Source organism: Lagopus leucura, unplaced genomic scaffold, assembly GCF_019238085.1.
Source record: "Lagopus leucura isolate 7727_CA_CO unplaced genomic scaffold, USGS_WTPT01 Super-Scaffold_100157, whole genome shotgun sequence".
NCBI lineage: Eukaryota > Metazoa > Chordata > Aves > Galliformes > Phasianidae > Lagopus > Lagopus leucura.
Window position 1 is genome coordinate 15871063 of NW_024962334.1, and position 22485 is coordinate 15893547.

The 22485-nt window shown below is 37.7% G+C and overlaps 2 protein-coding genes across 3 annotated transcripts in view; one reads left to right on the plus strand and one right to left on the minus strand.

Annotated features, from left to right (window-relative positions):
• Positions 1–11460, plus strand: PP2D1 (protein phosphatase 2C like domain containing 1). Its single transcript, XM_042888636.1, has 3 exons — positions 1–129; positions 6054–7060; positions 10014–11460. The coding sequence occupies exons 2-3, from the start codon at positions 6055–6057 to the stop codon at positions 11246–11248; spliced, it is 2241 nt and encodes a 746-aa protein (XP_042744570.1). The 5' UTR covers positions 1–129; position 6054; the 3' UTR covers positions 11249–11460.
• The window catches only part of RAB5A (RAB5A, member RAS oncogene family), a 16813-nt gene continuing 5764 nt past the window's right edge, over positions 11437–22485 (minus strand). Inside the window, exons 2-6 of one of the 2 annotated variants that reach the window (XM_042888638.1) lie at positions 21783–22031; positions 18748–18899; positions 17785–17907; positions 15873–15966; positions 11437–12905 (exon numbers count right to left, since the gene is read on the minus strand). In XM_042888638.1, the coding sequence (XP_042744572.1) occupies positions 12790–12905; positions 15873–15966; positions 17785–17907; positions 18748–18899; positions 21783–21945 (648 nt within the window). In that variant the 5' untranslated portion in view covers positions 21946–22031 and the 3' untranslated portion in view covers positions 11437–12789. Of the gene's footprint in view, positions 12906–15872; positions 15967–17784; positions 17908–18747; positions 18900–21782; positions 22036–22485 lie in introns of both variants that reach the window. The other variant, XM_042888637.1, reaches the window with a different exon arrangement.

Genomic DNA, 22485 nt, shown 5'->3' on the forward strand with positions numbered 1-22485 from the left:
TACCAGACTGTGGCTACGGATACAGTTACTATAGTAACATTTATAAACATCAATGTCACTACAAATGCAGTGTTGCCTGCTATCATGGAGAAGCAGCTTAAAAAGAAAACACGCTTAAACTGCAGATAGGTAAGTTTTCTTCTAGATATATATTTTATATGTATATATAATTGTGACATCTATTAAATCATTGGTTCCATTTTAACTGGTGTTATTATGTTTTTTAAAACAAAGCAAGCCCAAGGATTTGTCTTAAGTCCTTGGGACAGTTAAAATTTTGGCAAGAACTGCCAAAGATATGAGGAAAAGACCATTTGCTGGCTGGAAATACAGGGTATAACTCGGGCTGAACTGACTTGCAGTAGCTTCAGGAATATAATTTGGCCATAACAAGTTACACTACACAAGAAAAGCTGAAAAAATTGTGCTTTAACATATGACTGTTATACATTCCATTCTCAGTTTCATATATTTGAATTTTTCTGTTGATTGAATTCACAAGCAAGCACATCTTTATTCTCTATACCATACACACAGCTCAACCTGAGCACAACAGAACAACTGCAGTGCTTATTTTGAATCAGTAAGTACATAACACAAAGATATTAACTTCGAATCAAACTCAAAGCATTGTCTTAAAAATCCTTGCCACATTTTTCAGCTTCCATCCTTTGGGGCATTTCAGTGGGTTTTCTGAAGAGAAGCCAAGTCTGGAAGTAGCTCCTCCTAGTAAGCACCAGTGGCAGCCAGGTGAGCCCAGCTGCCTCTTGCCCAGCTTGTGAGCTCAGCCAGGCAGCCTTGTGACTCTGGGAGTGCTGCTCATCTGCTCCACAGCCAGCCAGGAGCCAGGTGATGTCCACACCAACTCCCATACTTTTCCCTTTAGCCTGGTGTTGCCCCAGGAAAGCTCTGCTTATAGTTGAGGCTCCCATCCCTCATCACATCCCGAGTATGCTACCACTGCCTGGACTCACTGTGAATACCAGGCAAGCTTAAATGCAAAAGCATACGCATTATTCCAGCAAAGGAGATGGCTGTATTCTTGATGCAACAAAAGAAGAAAATTAAAATGCAACTTAGGGCGAGGCTGATGCCTGCTTGTTACCTAGCTGTCATGCAGAGCTTTTGGGGCCTACCTAAGGCCACATGAAATGACTCAACTAAAAACAGCCTGATACAGATCAATCCAAGGAGTCTCCCTGCCCAGGGCCCAGCTCCACAAGCCCACCAACCCCAACTCCCAGTCCAAGCAGAGCCCTGTGCCCAGCCCACACCTCTCCCTCCCTTCTTGCTCATGGTGGGACTCCCCATTCTCCCACCAGTTTTATTCATGAATTCAATGCAAATGGATAAAGAACTCCCCCTTCCAGTGAATTTCTCAGAGTATATAATCCAATTGTGTTCTTTCATGAGCACATTCCTTGTGGGCGAATTGGCCTCCTCTTGGTCACCAAGCATTCTGGACTGCTATCAATATTTTATGAGTCACTGGAACTAGTAACAGCACAACATTTTTGTTCATTATACTATATCTAGCATCTTGTCAATTTCCCCTGGTGCTTACTTGCAATTTTAACAACGCAGGTTACAAAACTTACCAATAGGCCTTTGTTAAAGAGAACATCACACCCCAATTACTTTTTTTTTTTCAAGGAAAAAAGTAGAGAAAAAGAATGGAGAATATGTCACTGCAACAATCACGGCTGTTTGTGTTGCTAAAACTTCTTGCAAGAGCAGAAGCACTTTGCTATTTTTTTTCACTTCTTACCCCAGATGTACTCTTTGGGGCTGCAGTCAGTTTTGAAAGACCCAAACCAGAGCAAAGCTGGCAGCTGAGCTCACCACAGGCAGTCTTTCCCCATGCAACAAGAAGCACACATGAACTAAGTTCAGAAGTTGCTTGCTCATCTGTACAGCCTCACATTGTGTTACAAGGTGGCAAGCTCTACCTTGCTTCCTGCAAGCACACGATGTATCATTATTTCTCCTTTACCTTTTCTTCCTTCTGCCTCCCTATTTTTTACTTGTTAACATCCTTTTCTCTACTACTCTGCTCCTCTCCTGTGAGAGAGAGAGCTCTGCAGCTTTCTGGGACCCTTTTCCCAACCACCCCACACCAGCAGCAGGCCCACTGGCAGTGGTGGTATCACCCATCCCTGGTATCTTAACACAGCCGCAACTGGCAGCAGGACAGGGAAATCATGTGGCCTCAGTTCTCCAAGCTGCACCTTTGATATCACACTGATCTAAACAAAAAAGCCACAAGGAGAAAATCCCTTTTATATCTCTAAGATGATCACTACAGAAGGCATGTGGTGGGTTACAAACTGGCACCTCTGCCCCACCGCAACAAATCCAGCTACCACCATCACAGGTGTCTTGCACCTGTGGTAGAGGAAGTTTATTTAACTCCTACTTCAAAGGCCTGCCTCTTGGTGAAGAACTGCCTCTATCCAGGAGGACATTTCTAAGAGAACCTAATGCAGGGAGCAGTTTCAAGCTGACACGATACCAGTGGGGCTGGAATCCCACAGTTCCAGTTTAGGACAACACTAAGAAGTGAGGAGGCTAATTACCTTAATTTATTTCATAATTATTTTAATTATTAATCACTTCCTTCTTTCTTGCCTATTATCGGGGCCAGTGCTGGGAGTGCTCCCAAGCCCCAGCATAGCATGTGACTCACTGGGTTCATCTCCATCACTTCCCACCTTTCATAACAGGGCTTCCTTGGAGCTATGCTGTTGCTGCTGGAGACAGTAAGTCAGGTGCTGTACTGACCTAGGCTGACTCACCTGGGAGAAGATGCATGGTTCTTCCTGCAGATGGTTTTGGAGGCCCAGCTCTCCTAAAAGTAGAGGAAGGTGTAGGACACAGCTGCTTTGTCTTTTCAAATGAAGGGTTTTTAAGAGGTTGTATATGCATTCAGTAAAGCCACAAGAGTGTTTTCATGATAGATATCAGCTTGTGGCTGCTTTGGCTAAAGACCACATGAAAAAGAGATCAAGTAAATGTGTGGTCTGCTGGCAAGGCAGCACCTGCCAGGACAGGGTGTGGTTTGCAAAGCACCACGAGGTGGCACAGCCAAAACCACAGCTGCAGCAGCTGCTCACACTGGCTCCTGGGCGGGGACCTCCCACAATCCCAGTGATGCCAAGTCCCTGTCACGGTTTCAGTATGCAGGTATGAGAAACTCAGCTGTTCAGGGAGATCTGGCAGCAGTGCAGCCTGTTTATACATATTAGCTGGTAATATCATTACAAGCTCAGTGAAACACTGACCCCCATGCACATCTTCTTTGCCTCCTCCAGTCACCCTCAAGCAGGTAGGCACCTTCCTGGCACAGCTCTCAGCATCCATGAGTTTTCTATGGCCACTAACGTATAGCTAGTACTAACAGTAATACAGAGTTCATGAAGGAAGGAGTTTTCAACTAGATACTAAGTTAATTGCTGAATGTGACAAAGGTAAGACAGGAAGAAGCATGCTCTGGGTGAAGACAGGAATGACAAGTCAGAAGGAGATGAGGACATGTGGGATTCCTCCGAACACAAATCAGATCCTGGATCATTAAATCTCCATGAGTGACATCTTCACTACCTAAAAACAGCAGGACAAAAAACAACAAAAAAAAAAAAAAACACTTTGCAGAGCAAAACTGGAGGAAAAAAAAGTCTTCTTGCTATGTGAACAGCAAGCAGCTAGAAGTGCTAGAGCTACCGGACGCTGCCAGAGATAGGGTTACTGAGATGGTGGTGCTCTCTGTCACACAAGCCCATGGCCCCAGCTGCGCACTATGCCTGTTTGGCCACTCTCTTGCATATGGCAGTGGACGGGCAGGCAGAGCAGCAGGACAGCTTACCTCTGTAGGAGCCAGATTGAGAGCTGACCAAGAGGCTTTTAGCTGAAACACAAGAAGAAAATATTTACCCTTGAAAACAAGTAATCTCAAAATACGCTTCCCTGCCCATTCTTCTATTTTTTTCCCTTCTCCTCTGCTCTCCTATTTTTAGTTCAGAACATTAAACACTGCCAGGCTTGGGCCCCCTAAATGGGTACAGTGAGCTAGGAAGCTGTGTTTTCTCTTTCCCTCTCTGAGGCTACTAGAGCTTAAGCTTCCAATGTTGTAATGGCAATATCTTACTGCTATCCCCTTTAAACCTATAGCAAAATATTTGCAAGTCTGCATCTGTTCCTGGTGAGAAAAAAGGAGAGAAGAAAATATAAGCGAGTCTTTTTTCCCCTCACAAAAGATCAAAGTGAATTTTTCCCTTTTTTTATTGTTACTAGGTTTGTAGACTGTGAAGTATATATAGCATGCATAAACAATATAAATATACTCTATAAAAATCTAACAAGGTAGCTGATCTTTTAATAATTTGAGCAAATGATTGCAACTGAAGAAATGCAGCATATTCTGTTATTCTATGTGAATTATTATAGATATTATTCTGATTATTCATACTGTCATCAACCAGGACCGTTCTGGTTCTCTGAAATAGCAATTTGTTAGCACTCATACCCACCTACAGCAATATAAACAGTGTGAGTGTTAACAACTAAGCTTCCTGAAGCCAAACCAACATTTTATTGAAAATTTTCAACTTCTTGTCTCTGATCCAATAAGCTTTTATATATGAATTCATTTTACATGTGGCATATTTAATAGGCTGACAGAAAGCAGTTCACCAGATTTTCTGTGTATATTAGCCCTAACCTTTCTTGGACATGAATGCATCACTACCAGGACAGCAGTGACAAGGCCTGTACAACTTCCCAGGCTCAAATTCAGACTATGCAGAATAAAGAGAGAGGTCTGTGTGAGACTGTCTTCTGCTGGCATTTTGAATGTGTACCTCCTTATTCTGCCCACTAAAGTGGTGTAGCATTTCTGAAGCACCCTGATGCTCAATTCCAATAGACAGATGGACTTACCATGAAATGGTCCCACAGTAGATTGAGAGCTGTAGCCACATGCAGGCTCACCTCTGTATGGACAACAATACAACTGTGTGAAAAGGGTTTAATAGCTCTGCTAATACCTTAGCATTTATCACTCCCTATAGAGTAAATTTTCCTTCTTAAATTTTATGATTGATCTGCCTCAGCTGCTCATAGGCACTTGATTCTTACAACTCAGAGATGATGAACAGAAGGAGCGAGAAAGAAAAAAGCATCCTTCCCAGCTAAAGTCCTGGAAGAGGTAACAGTTGCCAAATAACTACTTTAAGTGTGGCTGTATCAAGTTTAAATATGGAGCTCTGAAAAACTTGAAGCAGGATGAAGTTGCTGAACTTCAATGCAGCCAAAGAAGAGGGTATGCACCATAGGAAGCTGACAAGATACTAGAGACAGTATGTTTCCCAGAGATCTAAAAGCTCAAACACTGCTTGGTAATATTTTGCTCTTCCCTATACTTTATTAATTCAGAAACTGACACTTTCAAAGTCCATTCTACATTAAAAGAACATTCACATTGCTAAGTCTGACTCTTGTAAGCAGAAAACCCCAACAGAATATAATCCATGTAAATGTTATGTATCTTGTGTGTCTATACCCCAATTTTATATTATTTTTCCAGTTACTCCTAATGCATTGATTAAATTTGATTAAATGAGATTTGATTGAAGAGATATCAATGCTAATGGCCCGCACAAAACTGGCAGGCATTTTTTCACCTTTAACTCTCAATTTTTAATATGCACCCACTCCACTATCATGTCTGGAAAGTGAGGATTAGGTACAGAAAACCTGATGAGAAACCACTTCACACCTGCAGTAGTAACAGCATGAAGGCACAGAGCTATGCATCAAGTCACAGTGAGGAAACAGAAAACTGACTGAGACCTTAGGAGGTGTAAGGTAACAAACTGCATAATGCACTTTCTATGTCCAAATTTTTCAGTTCTTGAATTAGCTGTGTTACTAAGTTTTAACAGTTTTTACACCTTTTACATCATTTCATTTATAAACACAGGTCACACATTACACAGTGATGTAGTATTTATCTAACACTGAAGTGAAAATTCATAGCACATTGAACTCCTTTATAGAATGACATGGGAGGAAAAATCAAAGGACAAAGCAAGACCACCCAATGATGAACTCTGCAGAGACGAGGAAGATCATCTGGAGAAGATCATGACAGCATCTGAGAATGCAGATGCCACAGGCATTTCAATTCTCTGCTCAGCGTGTCAACAAGCAATATATCCACACCATTTTTTTCATCACAAAAAAACCCACAAAGCTCTAACTTTGTTGGGCTGTGACAGCTCACAAACAAGGGTGGATGCTAAAACACTTTTAGCCCAGCGACAGAAGCTAATTTCAAAAGTGACTGAGCTTCCTAAGAATTCTGAAAGACATCGGCAGAAGATCAATACTTCATTTGAATTTCTTATGGATGGTCATGCTCCTAGATTGTGTTGTGATCATGACAATACAAACAGTGTTAACACTCTCAAGGAAGTAAAGAATTCATCAATAAAAGCATTATCAATTAGTGAAGATAAAAATTCCATATGGCAGAGAGACATGGAAGACAGATTTTTTGTAGTGGACAACTATGGAAGTAGGTCAGATACATGTTTTCTGGGACTAATTGATGGGCACCATGGCATGACAGCTGCAGAAACAGTTGCAGCAGAGCTTCCACTTTTATTTCTTGACCAGCTTGCTCAAACAGACCCCTCCTACAAAATGACCAAGGAGGAAAGGCAAATTCTAGACTCTCTTGCCACTGTAATCACGGAAGACTACAGGGAAAAAGAGAGGATTTTCTCTGACAGACAGGAGAACAAGACCCATAAGACAAATATTTACGAATGGATTCACAAAGCATACACCAAGGCCTTCTGGAGAATGGACAGACTTTTACAGCTAGGAAGGAATGAGGTTTCCAGAGTTCGATGGAGTGGCTGTTCAGCTGTAACCTGTTTGATGGAAAGACTCCCCAGTGAAAATACGGATGACACTGAACACTTTGAAAACAGTTTGCAAAGTTCATTAACTAGGACAACTGAGGATGTTGCTGGGCTCCTGCACATTGCTAACATAGGTATGTACATTTTACACTGGATTTTTTTTCCCCAGTAAGAAAAATAATTTTGAGGTTTGCTGGCAGTAAATATTTGGAGATAAAAAGCTGCAATTGCTTTAACTTGTCAATGTGAAGGAAACACAGTAAATATCTCTGTAATTGACAACAGCATCAGGCTTATTGGATGAGAACCCTCAATATATTTGAATTAAGGCCGTAAGTTTACTAACGTGAGACACACGGCTGGACAGCATTCTGTTCATGTGACCCATGTAAAAGTACTATTTAAAACCAAGAGGAAGCTTAAGGTGTCAATCACTTTAAGATAAATACAAACATTCTAGATCTGATAAATCCATAGTGTCCAAGAAATGCGTTTAAAGGTATTTTCTTCTCTTAGTCATTTGTTTCATTGAATGCCACCTCACATTGCTACTGGAAAATGCGATCTGTAGGGATTATCTGAACTGTCCATTTCAGAAATCGGTGATTTACTATTGTCAAATCTATTCAGTCCTTCCTTATGGAGGTCACCTTTCCATAAAGTGGAAAATTATCAATCACAATGAGAAACGTTGTTATATTCCTAATGCCTCTCCTCCCAGATTTGCTGCAGGCTCATGCAAACTAAAGCTCATGCAGTCCTTTAGAATTCTTCATTACATCTACCCACTGGGAAACTTGTTATCAGTTAAGTTCTTGTATACATATGACAGAGGATGCTTTCCCACAAATACACAAGCAGAGGTTTGTTTTTGTTTTTTTTTTGTTTTGTTTTGTTTTTGGTTTTTAAAGCTACTTAATGAAACAGTTTCAAATGAAATCCTGCCTGCAGCCTCAAGTACATTCCGGTCTCTGCTTGATTTATGTCCCCAGCACTAATGCCTTCATCTCATTCTCAAGAAGCATTATTAGGAAGCATGCTAACGCTAATTTTCTATCAGCAGGGGTACTTTCTCCTCCTCAAATGAGTGTTTTCAGAAAGCTTCTATGACCTCTTCATATTTCTTCCTGTGAAATTTGATAGCAATTAATCAAGGTCAGAAATAAGAAGGAAAAGGATAATCTTTTAAGATACTTCATTTCTTTAGGAGGCAAAAATATTATATTCCACATCTGTATCCAACTCATCCAAGATTAAGAAATTATTACAGTAATATGCAATTCTCTGCAAATCTGAGGATTCTATAAACCAACCTGAACATGCAATGACACTGAAAGATGTTACTGTGCTCTACCCACCTTTCCTCACTATTCTGCCAACACTTGTTACTATATCCACGCTTTACCTTCAACAAGCATTTTTCCAGCCACCAGAACTTAACAATTACTATTATCAACACTGGTAGCTTAGCACCAGTTTTATGGTGGCTTCAATTACAGATACTATAAGCTCAAGCTCTGTAAATCAAGTTGATCAGAGATACTTCAAGCCTTTTACAACTTAAGTCCTTGCACTTGAACAACCTCTAAATATACATTTACTTAACCTACTACATTAATTTCCCCCACCAAAAAAAAAGACTTTCACAACAACTTTTTTTTCCCAGAATTGCATTCTTATAGGCAGAGCAGAAGACAGCAGCACTGCTTGCTGTATTTCATCTCACAGTAATAGGTCACCTGGTTTTTGTTGGTTCATCCGCTCTGTCTCTAGATTGCAGACAAACCTGCACCCAAAAGCAATCTATATTTCACTCTCTAGCAGAGAAACTTTTACACATGGGTTACATTACGCTCTTGGTTAGGCTTTCAGTTGGGGTCTTACTCTGAGGAATCAAACAAGTTTTAGGCATCCAGCTAGTTTTCTGCAGAAATCAGACTACAGAGGAGGGAGCAAGAAGCAAATAACTTAAGGTGTTTACATTCTGTAAACATCTGTATTTGTCAGTTTGATATTAAAAATCACTTAGAGAAATCCACCTTCAGAGGGAATTACACTTGGAGCTATCCCCTAGGGTAGACAATGCCAGTACTTACCAAGAAATACAACTATATAAGCATTGCCTATAAACAGTTTTCATGCCTTCCTCTAGTCAGAAAATGCAAAATGCAAAATGCACTGTGGACAACTCAGTATCTGGAAAGCTACAATCCCACTCAATTTGTCTTTGGCATATCATTTTTTGTCCTTATGCCAAAAGAGCAAAGACTCTCCTAAACACAAAAATTACCTGCTCTCAGTATAGCCACCGGGTATCTCAAACACTGCTCACCTTGTTTCAGAAATGCTTTCCTTTATACTCTGCATTCGAGTCTGACAAGGCTGATCACCTGGAATGTTGTGATTTTTAATACTTTCTCCACTCTCACCATCTGGATTTCAATATAATTAAGTGAAAGAAAGTTCTTATTTCTACTAAAGGAAATAAATTAGTCTAAGACTACTGCAAAAAGTCCTACTCCCTCGAGTTCCTCACCCAAAGAATAGGCTTAAGGCATAATGCTAATGAATTGTAAATCCTAAATAACGCCCAAATTATTTTTTAGCTACTAGCTATTTTATAGTGCTTTAAGAAGTCTGAACTTGCTTTCTGATGGGTTAATTCAGCCACAATATTTTGAGAGCACACTCTCTCCTAGAGAAGTACATGAGAAGTAGAGTACTTGGCACCATCCTTCTGTATTCAATTAAGAGCTTCAATTGTAACATTTCTATCAGACTGCCAGATGTTAGGCCAATTTGAAATGTCACGGATTCCTCACAAAAGTTAAGCTGCAGTCAGTCAGAAAAACAAGATTTTAGAGCAGTCTTCTGAGTAGTGGGAGGAGAAAAAAATCCACAAAATCTTGCTGTAAAACAGAACTGGATTAATTTATAGACACATTACTGCCTACAATAGTAAAAATTGAACTATGATTTTTTTTTTCTGCCCCAGTCTTCAGCAGAACCCTAATCACTGATATTACAGCAATGTAAGAAGAAAATAATCAGTGGGCTACAGTTACAAGATATTAATTTTACTTTTAGGTAATGTACACGCAGTTTTGTGTAAAAACGGCAAGAGTTATCGCCTCTCAGAAGAGCACAGCACTTCTAATGTAAGGGAGAAAAAACGCATACTTCAGAATGGTGGAAACATCAGCCCTAATGAACCAGATGGATTAGTAGAGGGTCACCTTAGAACTACAAGAGGTCTTGGATATCATGGAGATCCCGCACTAAAAGGATCCATTATTCCCGTACCTCATAGCATCTCTGTCCCAATTGACGATTCCTGTCAATTTCTTATTTTAGCTTCTAACGGGCTTTGGGAGGTTCTGGATTACAACGAAGTGTGTGCGCTAACACTAACAACATTCACTCATTATCTGAGAACGTATGAACGCATTCAACAAAACGGGGCTTCTCTGTATAACTGCCTGTATTTGTTACCCCGCTCTGAAGAAGAGTTAAGCGACTCAAAGGCTACAAATTATCAGCAAGTTGGAACAGAGATGCAGGGCTCCAGTATGGAGATTTTTCTCCCTGACTCAAAAAGCAGCACTACACACGGAAAGCCAAGATGTTCTAGGATGAGCTATTTGCAACGTGAAAATGGAGATGTTCCTAAGGAAACTGATGACCACAAAAATCAAGCTGACCCAGAACTGACACTTTTCAGTAATGATGAGATAGGTCCAGAGAAAAGAGGGATAAAACAGTCTGATTCTCGCACACAAGTCAGCTCTGAAGAAATGAAGCAGTCAGAGGACAGAAAAGTTTATCTACGTAACAGTTCTCAGCCACATTCACAAACCACAGCACCAGAAGAAACAGACATTATCCATGCAACTAGTCCAAGTTACATCCACAAACAGCTGCCAAATAAACTGACAGTAAGGTCTGAAGACATGAAACAGACTCAAAATTGTACAAAAGCATCTCTCTCTATTTATGACTCAGATCTACAACTGGCTGAAAAAACAAATTCTAAGATATCACATGCCAAGCCTGTAGGTTATACTGGCCACCAACTGCTGAAGGCTCCATTGCCAGTGGATTGTAAGACACCTACACATTTTGAAGAAGACATAAAAACATACCTGGCCAGTTGTGAATCACAAATTGCAGGAAAAGGTGGGGTCACTTCCAAGGCACTCTATGACAACGCAGCAAGCTACATCAGTGAACAATTGGTAAAGGCTGCATTACATGCAGGTTCAAGAGATAATATTACTATTTTGATTGTACTTCTAAATGGATGTGATAAGTTACCCAACTAACTAAACATTTAAGAGGTATCATATGACAAATGGAGTTCCACACAGCACAAGCTTATATTTAGCTGTGTCATGAAGTTACTTGCAATCACCTTAAATGCTGACCCATATAGCAAATCAGACGTGCTCTTAAACTGTTCAGATGAAATAAATACCTCTGAAACTCGCAGTAAGAAACAGTAAGCACAGACTTTCTTTTTTAACCACTTTATTCAAACCTGAGCACCTCAATATAAAACTAAACACTGGTGAACTGTCATTTGCCTTGCTAAACCCAGATTACTGCAAATTAAAAATCTGCACAAGTTTCTGCTATCAGTTCAACATTTAAATAGACTAATTCATCTCTTCTGACACACTTGGTAGATTTCATATAATGAAAATAACTAAGAATTAGTGCAATATACTGGACAGGTCAAAATAAAATGTACTTTGGAAAACAAAGTTGCAAAGTTCATTATTGACAGACAGCAGTACTTATGTTACAGATACAGGAGCGTTATTTATTACTGTCCTAGCCATAAAGGAAGAACTTAGAACCCCCTTTGATTAGAGAGGAAAAAAGTTAGCTTTAAGTAACTGTACATTCTGTATACCTTCAAGCAACTTTTAAATATTACAGAAAGTATTAAACAAATGTAGACTACAATGCAGAGTACCTATTTACAGTACATTAATATCCAAATTTAAAATCAAGTTGAATGTCCATAATAGTTAGTGCGCTATTTTTTTTCCTCAGGAGAAAAACAAACTGTAATGGCCAGCAATGATCAAAACCAAGAAAAAAGTCACAGACACCAAGTTTGTTGTGGTTTTACTTGAAGAGCTCTTACAGTTTGTAAAGAAAAAATATCCTATATTGTAAAGGAGAATGTACTGGTTTGTACCTTCTGAACAGATTAGAAATGAAGTTAAACTTGATTTATCCTATTCTCTTTAGACAACTAATTGGGTTGATATAACTTACATACAGTGTACCAACTAAAAATCCACTTTCCTGCAAGCACAGGGTTCTTTAAATTGTTAATGCAAGTAGTATTTGGGATTAAATTATTAAACTATGGAATGTATAACTAAACAGTAGATACCTGCAGAAACAACTGGTTGTGTCAATACTGTGAATGAGTTTAATTTTTAGACCCTGTTTCTAAAACTCTTTTAAAGCATAATTGAGAATTATGAGAAGTTCGAATTCTATTCATCGTAACAGTAATCAGTACTGAAGCAACAGAACTGGCCAATTAGGTCCATGGAAAGTAGGTCTTCTATATCCCTAATGGAAAGCGATTTTTAAAACCTTTTAACTGAAGGAAGTTTACTCCGCTTCCATCACTCCTCTATGCTGAAACATTACAGACAGCGGTGGATACATGCATGTTAAAATTTTAGGTCAAAAGGAAACCCTGTATCATAAACTTGACTATTATTGTAAGTCTCTTCGCTGTTTGGAAGCTGTACTGGGCCAGGTTAAGCACTCCAATTCCATGGTTATTAACAGTTAGGAAGCAGAAGAATATTCAGAACAGTTTAAAGCAATTGATGTTTTAGTTACTGCAACATTGACTCTTGGGTGGTTGTGTGGGTTCAGTAAGGTCTACTCCTCTTCCTCTGGCAGAGTTAGCTCCTGTATTCTGTGGTTCATTCTTTGGCAATTTTTTTGCTATAAAATCGACAAAAAAATAAGAGGTTAAATGTTGTAGTGAGATTAGATCATCTGAGTACACAAACAGGCAGCACTTCATTAAGTTTACATTCTATAAACATATCAATATAATCATTATAAAGTCTGATTCAATTCAGTGTGTTGGTAATAGAAGTTAAGACACTTAACTTCTTAATGATCAACTATCATAGCTAAGATTTAAGAGCAAAATGCATTAGTATCTTGAGCAGCAAGAAGTATCTGCCTAGGCATGCTGCGCTGTGTCACAAAGTGACAGCTCCTGCAGGAATTCATCTACACAGAAAAATCTAAGATAAGAACGTTGAAGTATACAGCAACAATGAAAGAACACAACAGACAGAAATGGGTCAGTCTACTGCCCAGATAACTACCCAGAGTAAACACTGCATATAACTTAAGAAATGGCCCTCAGCACAAGATCAAACCCCTCCTTTTCTTTCCCTTCCCTCCCTCAAAGATACATACGTCCAGTTCTTATACATCAATTTACTGTGCTAACTTTTGTCACCCTTGTAGCTCGAAGGTAATTCTCAATCAGACATGGAAAAATGCAGGTGACAAGCACTACCCTTCTTTGTAGCAACTCCTTGGAGTAATTTTCTGACAGAGAGAAAGGTAAGTTCTACTTCAGAGGACTTCCATGAGGCTGTCTTGTTCACTTTATCAGGACCCATCCACCATTCCTGCTCTACTTTCTGGCTGCATACTTTGATTCCAGAATTATAAGCTGGCCAACGTTTTCAAGAACGACTTTCCAAAAAAGGAATGAAATTCAACTACAGGAACAGGCAGCAATAACAAAACCAGCACATCCAAAAGATTAACTCAGTTAACAGAACCCAAGAGTTCTCCTGACAGTAAGCTGCAAAGACAGTATGAAGATACACAGCATCAGAAAAAAAAAAAACAAAAAAAAAACCCCAAAACCAAACATCTTCCCAGCACTGTTGCTTGAGATCACAGATACTGGAAATGAGCATTTTTTATTTTTATTTTTTTATTTTTTAATAACAGGAAGCCTTGAACAAGCTCTAAAGCAGTTAATTCACAAGCAGTTGTAGTTTACAACCATTCTTTCCTGTGTTCTCAGTTTTGACTTTTCTCACATTTTTGGAAGACCACAATTACATATATCTGGTCCTTAGAAATGAACCCATGTTGTGCAAAAGGCTATTCTAAGCTCAGTGCTGCACAGACCTTGTTTTGATGCAATGCTAAGTCTAAATTTCACCTATTTCACCCAAAGAATACTCACATGGACTAGGAACCTTGCAGACCAAGTACTCAGGTACTAAGTATGTATTTTTTGTCAGATTTATTGCGTGTACTTCGTTAGAGACAAGTAAGAATTACTGTTTATATAATAAATTATCAAAATCCCAACAGAATTTGAAGATTCATTTTTTCACATTTCTTTTAAAGATGCAGTTTGCATTGCGATGTTAAAAAGAATTATTTTTGAAGCTGAGCTGTAGTCCTGCAAAGAGGACTATAATTGACCATTTCTGTATCATTAAATGCCGTGCTACCTCCAGCATTTATGACAAAAATATATCTTCTACTTAGAATTCTGTACACTACCCACCTCTCACCCCAAATATTTATAGTTAATATAAAGAGAGTACTTGCTGCAAAATGTTGCCATAGCCATAATTTTATTTGCATTTGCTGGAAGTTCAAACTGCATTAGGTTACCTTCCACTTTACTGGTTTGCAAAGAAAAAGGTTAGGGCTCTTTAAAAACAATTTATTTTGAAAGCAAGAGATGTCACCATAGTGCAACATGAAAAACAGATTAATACAGTTATTTGACACTATACTTCACTCTTTCCTCCTAGTAATAAAGTGACTCCAATTAAGGTTATTAAATAGGGCAAGTAAACCCACCCAAAAAAGTCCTCTTCCTCTTTTTTTTTAATAATGAAATATGTTATATCTATCAAGGGAATTCACAAGATTGTTAGTACTTTCAACTTTCTATTATGAGTTATCACCTTCATAGAAATTCCTAAGGAATGTTAGAGCTAAAAATATATTAGAAAATTCACTTTTCCACAGAAAGCACCCTTCACTTCTACTCCAACTTTAAATTTCAACACATACACTCATTCTTGGCACATCCTTTGCATTTTACATTGCTGCATTTGAAATTCAAATAACTTTAAAATAAAACAGTATTTAGCAAATACTCTGATTAGACTAAAACAAATACTCTTGACTTCTTTAAAGCAAGTCACTGTCATCTCCTATTTTGATATGTTTCCAGCTTCAATTATGATTGTCTTGTGAGTACATTATTACAGCTTTTGCACCTACCCAAGGCAGTATGAGATCTGCTGCAAAAAGCATAACATTAAAGTCACTTATTTATACATTTTTACTTACATTCTCATACTAATGTGATAACCATAAAATATATTTTAGATTTGTTAAAATCATGTAAAATTGTAATGATTAGCTACACCATGGGAAAGGTTGTGTTGTTTTTTTTTTGTTTTTTTTTTTTTAAATATGTAACAGCAACTACAGCTTAATTTTGCTTCAACTTGAAGCAGTACCACTGATCACAACATAAAGACAGTTGCATGAAACTTGGTGACAGAATTCAAATTAATCTAAGCTTGTTCAGCTACTACAAATTAATCCAAGCTCTAAGTGCATGACAGAAAACCTGCGCAAATATGCTTCAATTCAGTTTATCTCAACATCATAAAGTAGGTGAAGGGCCTGAGGAAACATCAGTGCCACAGAAAGAAAAATAATTTATGTGAAAGTCTGAAAGAGCTTGAGTTCAGATGCTTCCAGTTATATGCATCTAGAGAAAACAATTATATTAAATTCTCTTCTCCGGGGCCCCCCCCCCCCCATCAACTCACCAATTCTCAAGAAAACAATTATATTAAATTCCCTTCCCCCTTCCCTCACCCCCTGCCATCAACTCACCAATTGCCATAAATATTTCGTTTACGTTCATAGATGTTTTGGCAGATGTTTCCATGAACAATAAACTGTTGTCATCTGCATAAGCTTGTGCTTCCTGAAAAAAAATACTGCATTAGTCCATTCTTAAAAAAGTTAAAGCCTCACTTTATTACACCTCATACTCTTGCTGCTACTAAGGAAGAATCTCTATTCCGTTTTGAAAAAAGGTTTGCTGAAACATTCAAGAGAGAGTGCTACTCATTAGCTGTGGGAAAATTGTAACTCCACCAAGCAGTTAAAAGAAATGCAATCTTGAAATCATTGTTTGTCTTAAAAAAAGTAATATTCCAGATCAAACCTAATACAAAACTAAATAGTAAATATTAGAAGGACAATCCTACTACAAGACTCCAGCTGTAATAGCATGAATAAATAAGTAACAGGAAGTGCCTTCAAATGTCAAAAAGCCCATTATCACCTCTGTAAAGAATTACCTTCAACCTTTCACCCATAAAGCAGACTGACTAGAAGTTTTACAATAGAGTATTTCTGTAAGGATAATAAAACTAATAAGGAGAATCTAATGTCTTGTCATATGATCTCCTTTGCCAGTCTGAATTTCCATCTGAAATACACACGAAATATTTCTGTCCCCTATTTTTGCCACTTCCTGTTAGTTCAGCTATGAATCCCTGGTGTCTTCAAATTATGTAATTGCCTTTGAATTCAATGGGAAATCTGCATAAAGCCAAACTATAGTACCTATGATGCAAAAAAAAAAAAAAAAAAAAAAAAAGAAAGAAAAATTGTAGTATTGTAGTCTAGTTCAATATTCATTTAAACAGTGTGCTTAGACACAGTATCAGAAATAACACATTTACCAATATTTAAAAATCTGAAATGTTTTTACAAAGGACTATTAAACCTGTGGAGATGACAATGAAAAATGTTAACATAACTATAAGAAACAAAACTAACAAAAAAAAAAAACCACAACAGTACAGGTATTCTCCTTTGATAATTAAATTTGATTAAGTTTTTTATCTATAAAGATACACAGCATTTGTCACATACAGCAATTTTTCCACAGAATACCAGATTTTTCAGTGGTAGTTTTTATGTTGCAATTGACATGAAAGAATAAAATTTCTGAGAATGTTGAGTTTAGGTTGAAAAATATATAAAATTACTAATCTTTGCAGACTGATTTCTGAAGTTATACAAGGGTTCATTATCACATGCAGCAATATCTTGCACAATGACATAGATGAAAACAGTAACAGAATTAATGACTAATAAATAAATATGTATTTGAATCACTTTTCTTAAGATCAATCAGTCCTGAATGAATGAGAACATTTATAGCGAATTTTATTTGCTTTGCAAGTCATTTTCTCATAACTAAGTTTAATCAACGTTTTCAAGAACATAAACGTAACAGAAGAGCACGTGTGTATCAATACAAATAAAAACAATGCCATGAAAAGCACGATTAAAAGCTGAACACTGCTTCAACAGCATACCCTAGGCAAGTCAAGTCTATCAATCACCTTCATCACAAAATTCTCAAAATTCCCTTGTGGATAAGTCAGAGAGCTTAGAGACAAACTCTGTGCAAATCATTCTATTGCTTCCACTAACACTGAAATTATAGATAATTTTGAGTGGAAGACAGGAAGAGATCATATCATAGAACAGAAATTCAATTAGCCTAAAAAAATACACAAATAAATTAGTCTATTGCCATATAACATTTGTACAAAAATATTTTTCAGCAGCATCTAGAATTGATCTCTCTTGAGGTTTATATTTAACAGTATGACCTCTATGACAACCACCTCGTCTATGCATATAAGCTCCTCAGTAGGCCTTTTTACCTTCTACTCAAAAAAAAAAAAAAGCTATTTCTATAAACAGAAGATATGGCACATACCTGGAAATCCACAGCTCTTTTGTTAGCTAGATCAGCTTTGTTTCCTGCTAAAGCTATTACTATGTTAGGACTTGCTTGACGCTGAAGTTCTTTGACCCAGTTCTTCGCTCTGGCAAAGGACTCCTGTTAATGATTGCAAAATGATGCAAGTTGAGTTTTACCATCCTTTTCCACTCACCTATTATCCCAATCTCTGTTATCTATATTTCAAGCAAAATGTCAATTAAAGCAAGGCTGCTACCTCTGTCCTAAGACACATTCAGAGTTTTTTAAATGATGCATTCCTACCCTAATTTTTAGATGTTCTGAGTTATGACAGTGCTGAAAAAATAAAGATACGAAGATTTATTTAGAGTAAGATAAAGAAGCAGTTGAGAGAAAATTAGAAATTTATTTTATCCTCTAGAAGAATAAAGTTTATTAATTAACTCAAGGATTCTCAACATTTCTAATTATTGACCACCATTACAGTAGAGGGCTGTTGGGTTTTTTGAAAGCTTTGTTCTTTAAAATCTTGTTTTTACTAAAAGCATACAAAGTTATCTGGGGCAAGTTCAAACCAAAAGAAATCAGTTAATGTTATGTTATGGCTTCAGTAGATTATGCTGCCTTTAATCCCTATCTCCTATTTTGCAACAATAACACAACATCTTTCACCAACAACAATAATTTGTCACCGGTAGTGTGGAAAGCAACATTTCAATTCAGATGAACTGACATAAAGTGGCCTTGACGAAAACCTGCAAAGGCATTTGCTTGCTCTAGTTTTTTTTTATTATTATTATTACTTTTTCATTTAAAGAACACAATAAGGGATCTGTTGATAAAAAAAGATTCCAGGCACAAATTAATATCACATAGCCCAACATTAAGTGATGAACTGATACAGGCCCACACAAGACAGTTATACATAAAAACAGCAGATACAAGACCACTAAGAACTCCCACTTCAGTTGTACTTACCTCATTTGTAATGTCGTATACAACTATAGCTGCTTGCGCTCCTCTGTAGTACATAGGTGCTAAACTGTGATACCGCTCTTGCCCAGCTGTATCCCAAATCTCAAATTTTACCGTTGTATCGTCAAGACACACAGTTTGGGTTAGAAAAGCAGCTACAAAAGAGACAGAGGTGCTGAAACCAGAAGTCTGCTCCTATAAAATTATGTTCACAAAAGATGAATCAAGCATGATTTCCTTGACAACTCCAGCCTATTATTAAAATATAGCAGGTCTGAAGCCGATACATTGTAACTGATCAACACAGAAGAATTAAACAACCAACCTCTCCTCACATTAAAGACATATAGAAGCAAAAATCAGGAAGAATTCCCATTATTCTTTTCTAACAGTTCATCTCAGCAACCACAAAATTTTTCTCTCACCTCCTAGATACCTCTTATCTTGATGCAACAAACAGCATTTCTTCATGCTACACTCCAACAGCTCTAACACGTGCAATTCTGAACTACAGCCACATTATTTGAACTGAATATTAAAGCCTAGATTTCCAGCTCTTGACAATCCCACCTTGGTTAAAGGTTATAGAAGTTCAATTAAGTTTTGAGATTTTCTTGCTCATAAAGCAGTCATATAGGTATATTTTTCCCTTTTCAAGTCATCTCAAAAATTACTTCAAGGCATGATTTCTACAGCCTGCAGTTTCAGGGAAACTTTTATCTTCTGCCACTACAGCTTAACATGTAGGTTTTAGATATGCAGGTAAACACCTGTTATTACTTTAAGTTAACCACTAATCACAAAATCAGTAAGTAGTTAATAGCAAGTCTTCAAACAGTTACTCCTAGAAAATACTTTCCTATTCAGAGCTGTTTCTATAGAAACCATATATCAAAATTATGCTAAAAAATCTCAACAACATGCTAAAGGAAGGCCCCTGCTTGGTAGAGAAAGAAATTGGGGCTCTCATCAACACACATTTTCACAGACAGTGGTCAGTTTAAATCTGTTTCAATCTGCCTTTAGCAGCACTGACCAGTAACTCTTGCACACCTTGGATGTTATCCTGTCCCACATACAGACACTTACCCTATGAATCACTCCTGAACTGCTCTTTCTGTAACCTTCAACTCAGCTTATTACAATAAAAGTCAGTCAATCTCGCTTTATATGTATATATATACGACACCACAACTAATGTAGAGAAGTTGACTACTAAGCAGCCAGATGCTCCTGCATCAGAGGTATGAGCATCCACCAGGGATGAGCAAGCAGGCTGGAGAAGAAAAAGGCTTTGATGTTCCAGTGTTAAATCACTAGGTCTCTGAACGCTCAATATCCAAGCACTGGTAAAATGGGCTTCCCTTACCAGCTACTAAAGCAGCCCAAAACCAGAATGAAGATAAAAACAAACCACAACCAACCCATTCTGTGCTATACTAAGGGTTTCCTCCTCAATCATCAGAATGCTACATTTCCCCAAGGCAGAGACAAGATGTTAAACAAGCGGAATTTGAAGTTCAAGATACTATTGTCTTCAAGAGAAGAATGTACCTACTCTCCATAAATGAAGGGATGTACAGAGAAGTATATTAAAACAAGTGTTTTATTCTTTGTCACCCGCTTGTTTTTGTTGAAAGGAACCATTCAATGACTACAAAAGAATGTCAGTTAATTTCTGCAAACAAGTCAACTTTCTTCTAGATTGCAAGACCGTACTTAATTGATAATTAACTATGTTAATTATCTGAAAGTCTACTATCCTTTATAGCCATACTTTGCCTTAAGTAGCTAACAAGCACTATTGCATTAGTCTGAAGTAGCAAAGTCCAGTTATCAAATACAGCACCATCCAACGTCTGCTTTTCACTGCATTCTTTCAGAAGTTCTTATTCAAGCTCACAATGCACATAAGCCTCTCTTTGTTAAAAGGCCCTTCTGAATACAAAGATAATTATGCCTAAAGCAAATGCAGACTACAGTTGGACAGCTTTCTCTACAGAAAACTTTCTGAGTCCCAACACTGCTGAAGGTAATCTCAATTGTATAGTATGGCACTTTCTTGTTTTCTATTTCAAACAGAAGAGTAAACTAATACAGATATTACACTGAGCGTACACATGAGCTTGGAGTCAAGTCTCTTCTACCTTTCTATAGCTTTTATATAGTGGAACAGATTAGGTTTTTCCTAATCCTACCCAAAAACAAAAAAAGGGAACACAAAAAGGACTTTAAAGGAATTTAAAAAAATAATCAGTGAAAGTGAAAAAAATTAATCAGTGAAAAATATTAGTTTTATTATTCCCTACACACAGACCTTCTTCTGTCAACTTTTCAATATATCTTTTGGAATGCCTTCTATATTACCATAAAGCATATGAGGTGAAACACAAACCTTTCATACTAACACCTATCCTAAATCCATTACAAAAGATACCAAGTCAGAAATAAGTAAAACTGTTAAAGGAGAAAAAAGTTCTCTGTGTATGCTGACAGATATACCTAATACCCAGAAACAGTGTAAAAAAAAGGTGATGATTGAAATTTAGGTTGGCTTTATTTTTGTAAGCTTTGCAGATTTTTTACATGTCAACAATCATTTATGCAAACATACGAGTTCTCCCAGTTCAAAAGCAAAAACAGGCTGCATAAATTACACTACAACCTTTTTGAAAGACATAATTCTTTGTCTCAAAAACACCAAAATACTTGAATGGTTATTCTATGCCTTATGCCCACAGCATAAAGCTGTAGCACATACACAACTCAAACAGCCACATACCCATGCAATCAAACAAAACTTTTTGAACACAAAGTCCACTTCCCAGAACCATGCAGTTCAAGCCCACGTTCACTTCATCTGCTTGACACTGAAGTGTGGTACATCTTTGTGCCAACTACAGTTCTTTTCATAGTAAGTTAGAGCTCGGTTCAGATTTGATCCTTGCTGTCAGTGACCCATTCTGGAATTCCCTTAATATTCATGGAAAGAAAATGGAAAGAATAAAATTGTGAAATAAAAAGAATAATTTTCTCACCTCCAATTGTACTTTCTTGAAACTCATGAAACTGCCCTTTTACAAAACGAAGCACCAAACTTGATTTACCAACTGCAGACTCTCCTAGAAGTACTAATTTGAATTGGCAAATTTTATTTCCAGCATTTGGCCCATTGGGTCTTGTTGCTCCACGATTAGCCATGCCCAAATTAGAAAGAAGTCCTTTGTTTCAAGTTCTTGAAAGTAAGTTCCAGGATTCAGAATTCAGTGGCTTCTGCTGTCAGCAACCTGGCTATGAAAAAACAATGCGGGGCATTAGTTTTACAAGCCAAATAAGCAAAACCTAATTCACCATTGCAGCACAGAGTACATAAGTGTACTAATATTTACAGCAAACAGTGCCCAGTATTATCACCCTCACAGGTGAAAAGTCAGCTAGACAAAAATCTGTGTCAAACAAAACACTTCTTCAATATCAAATCTAACCATTAGAACTTTCAATTATGACATTAAAGCCCAATTATGCTTTTCCTTGCAAGACTTCAGACTCTTAATCGTAAAGTGGCTTGAGATGGAAGGGAGAAGGGACCTTAGCTCCCTAGCTCCACACTCTGCTGTAGGCAATTATATCTCCCACCAGGTCAGGTTCCCCAAAGCCCCATCCAACCTGGGCCTGAACACCTCCAGAGATGGTGCACACACAGCTTCTTTGGACAAGCTGTTCCAGTGCCTCACCACCCTC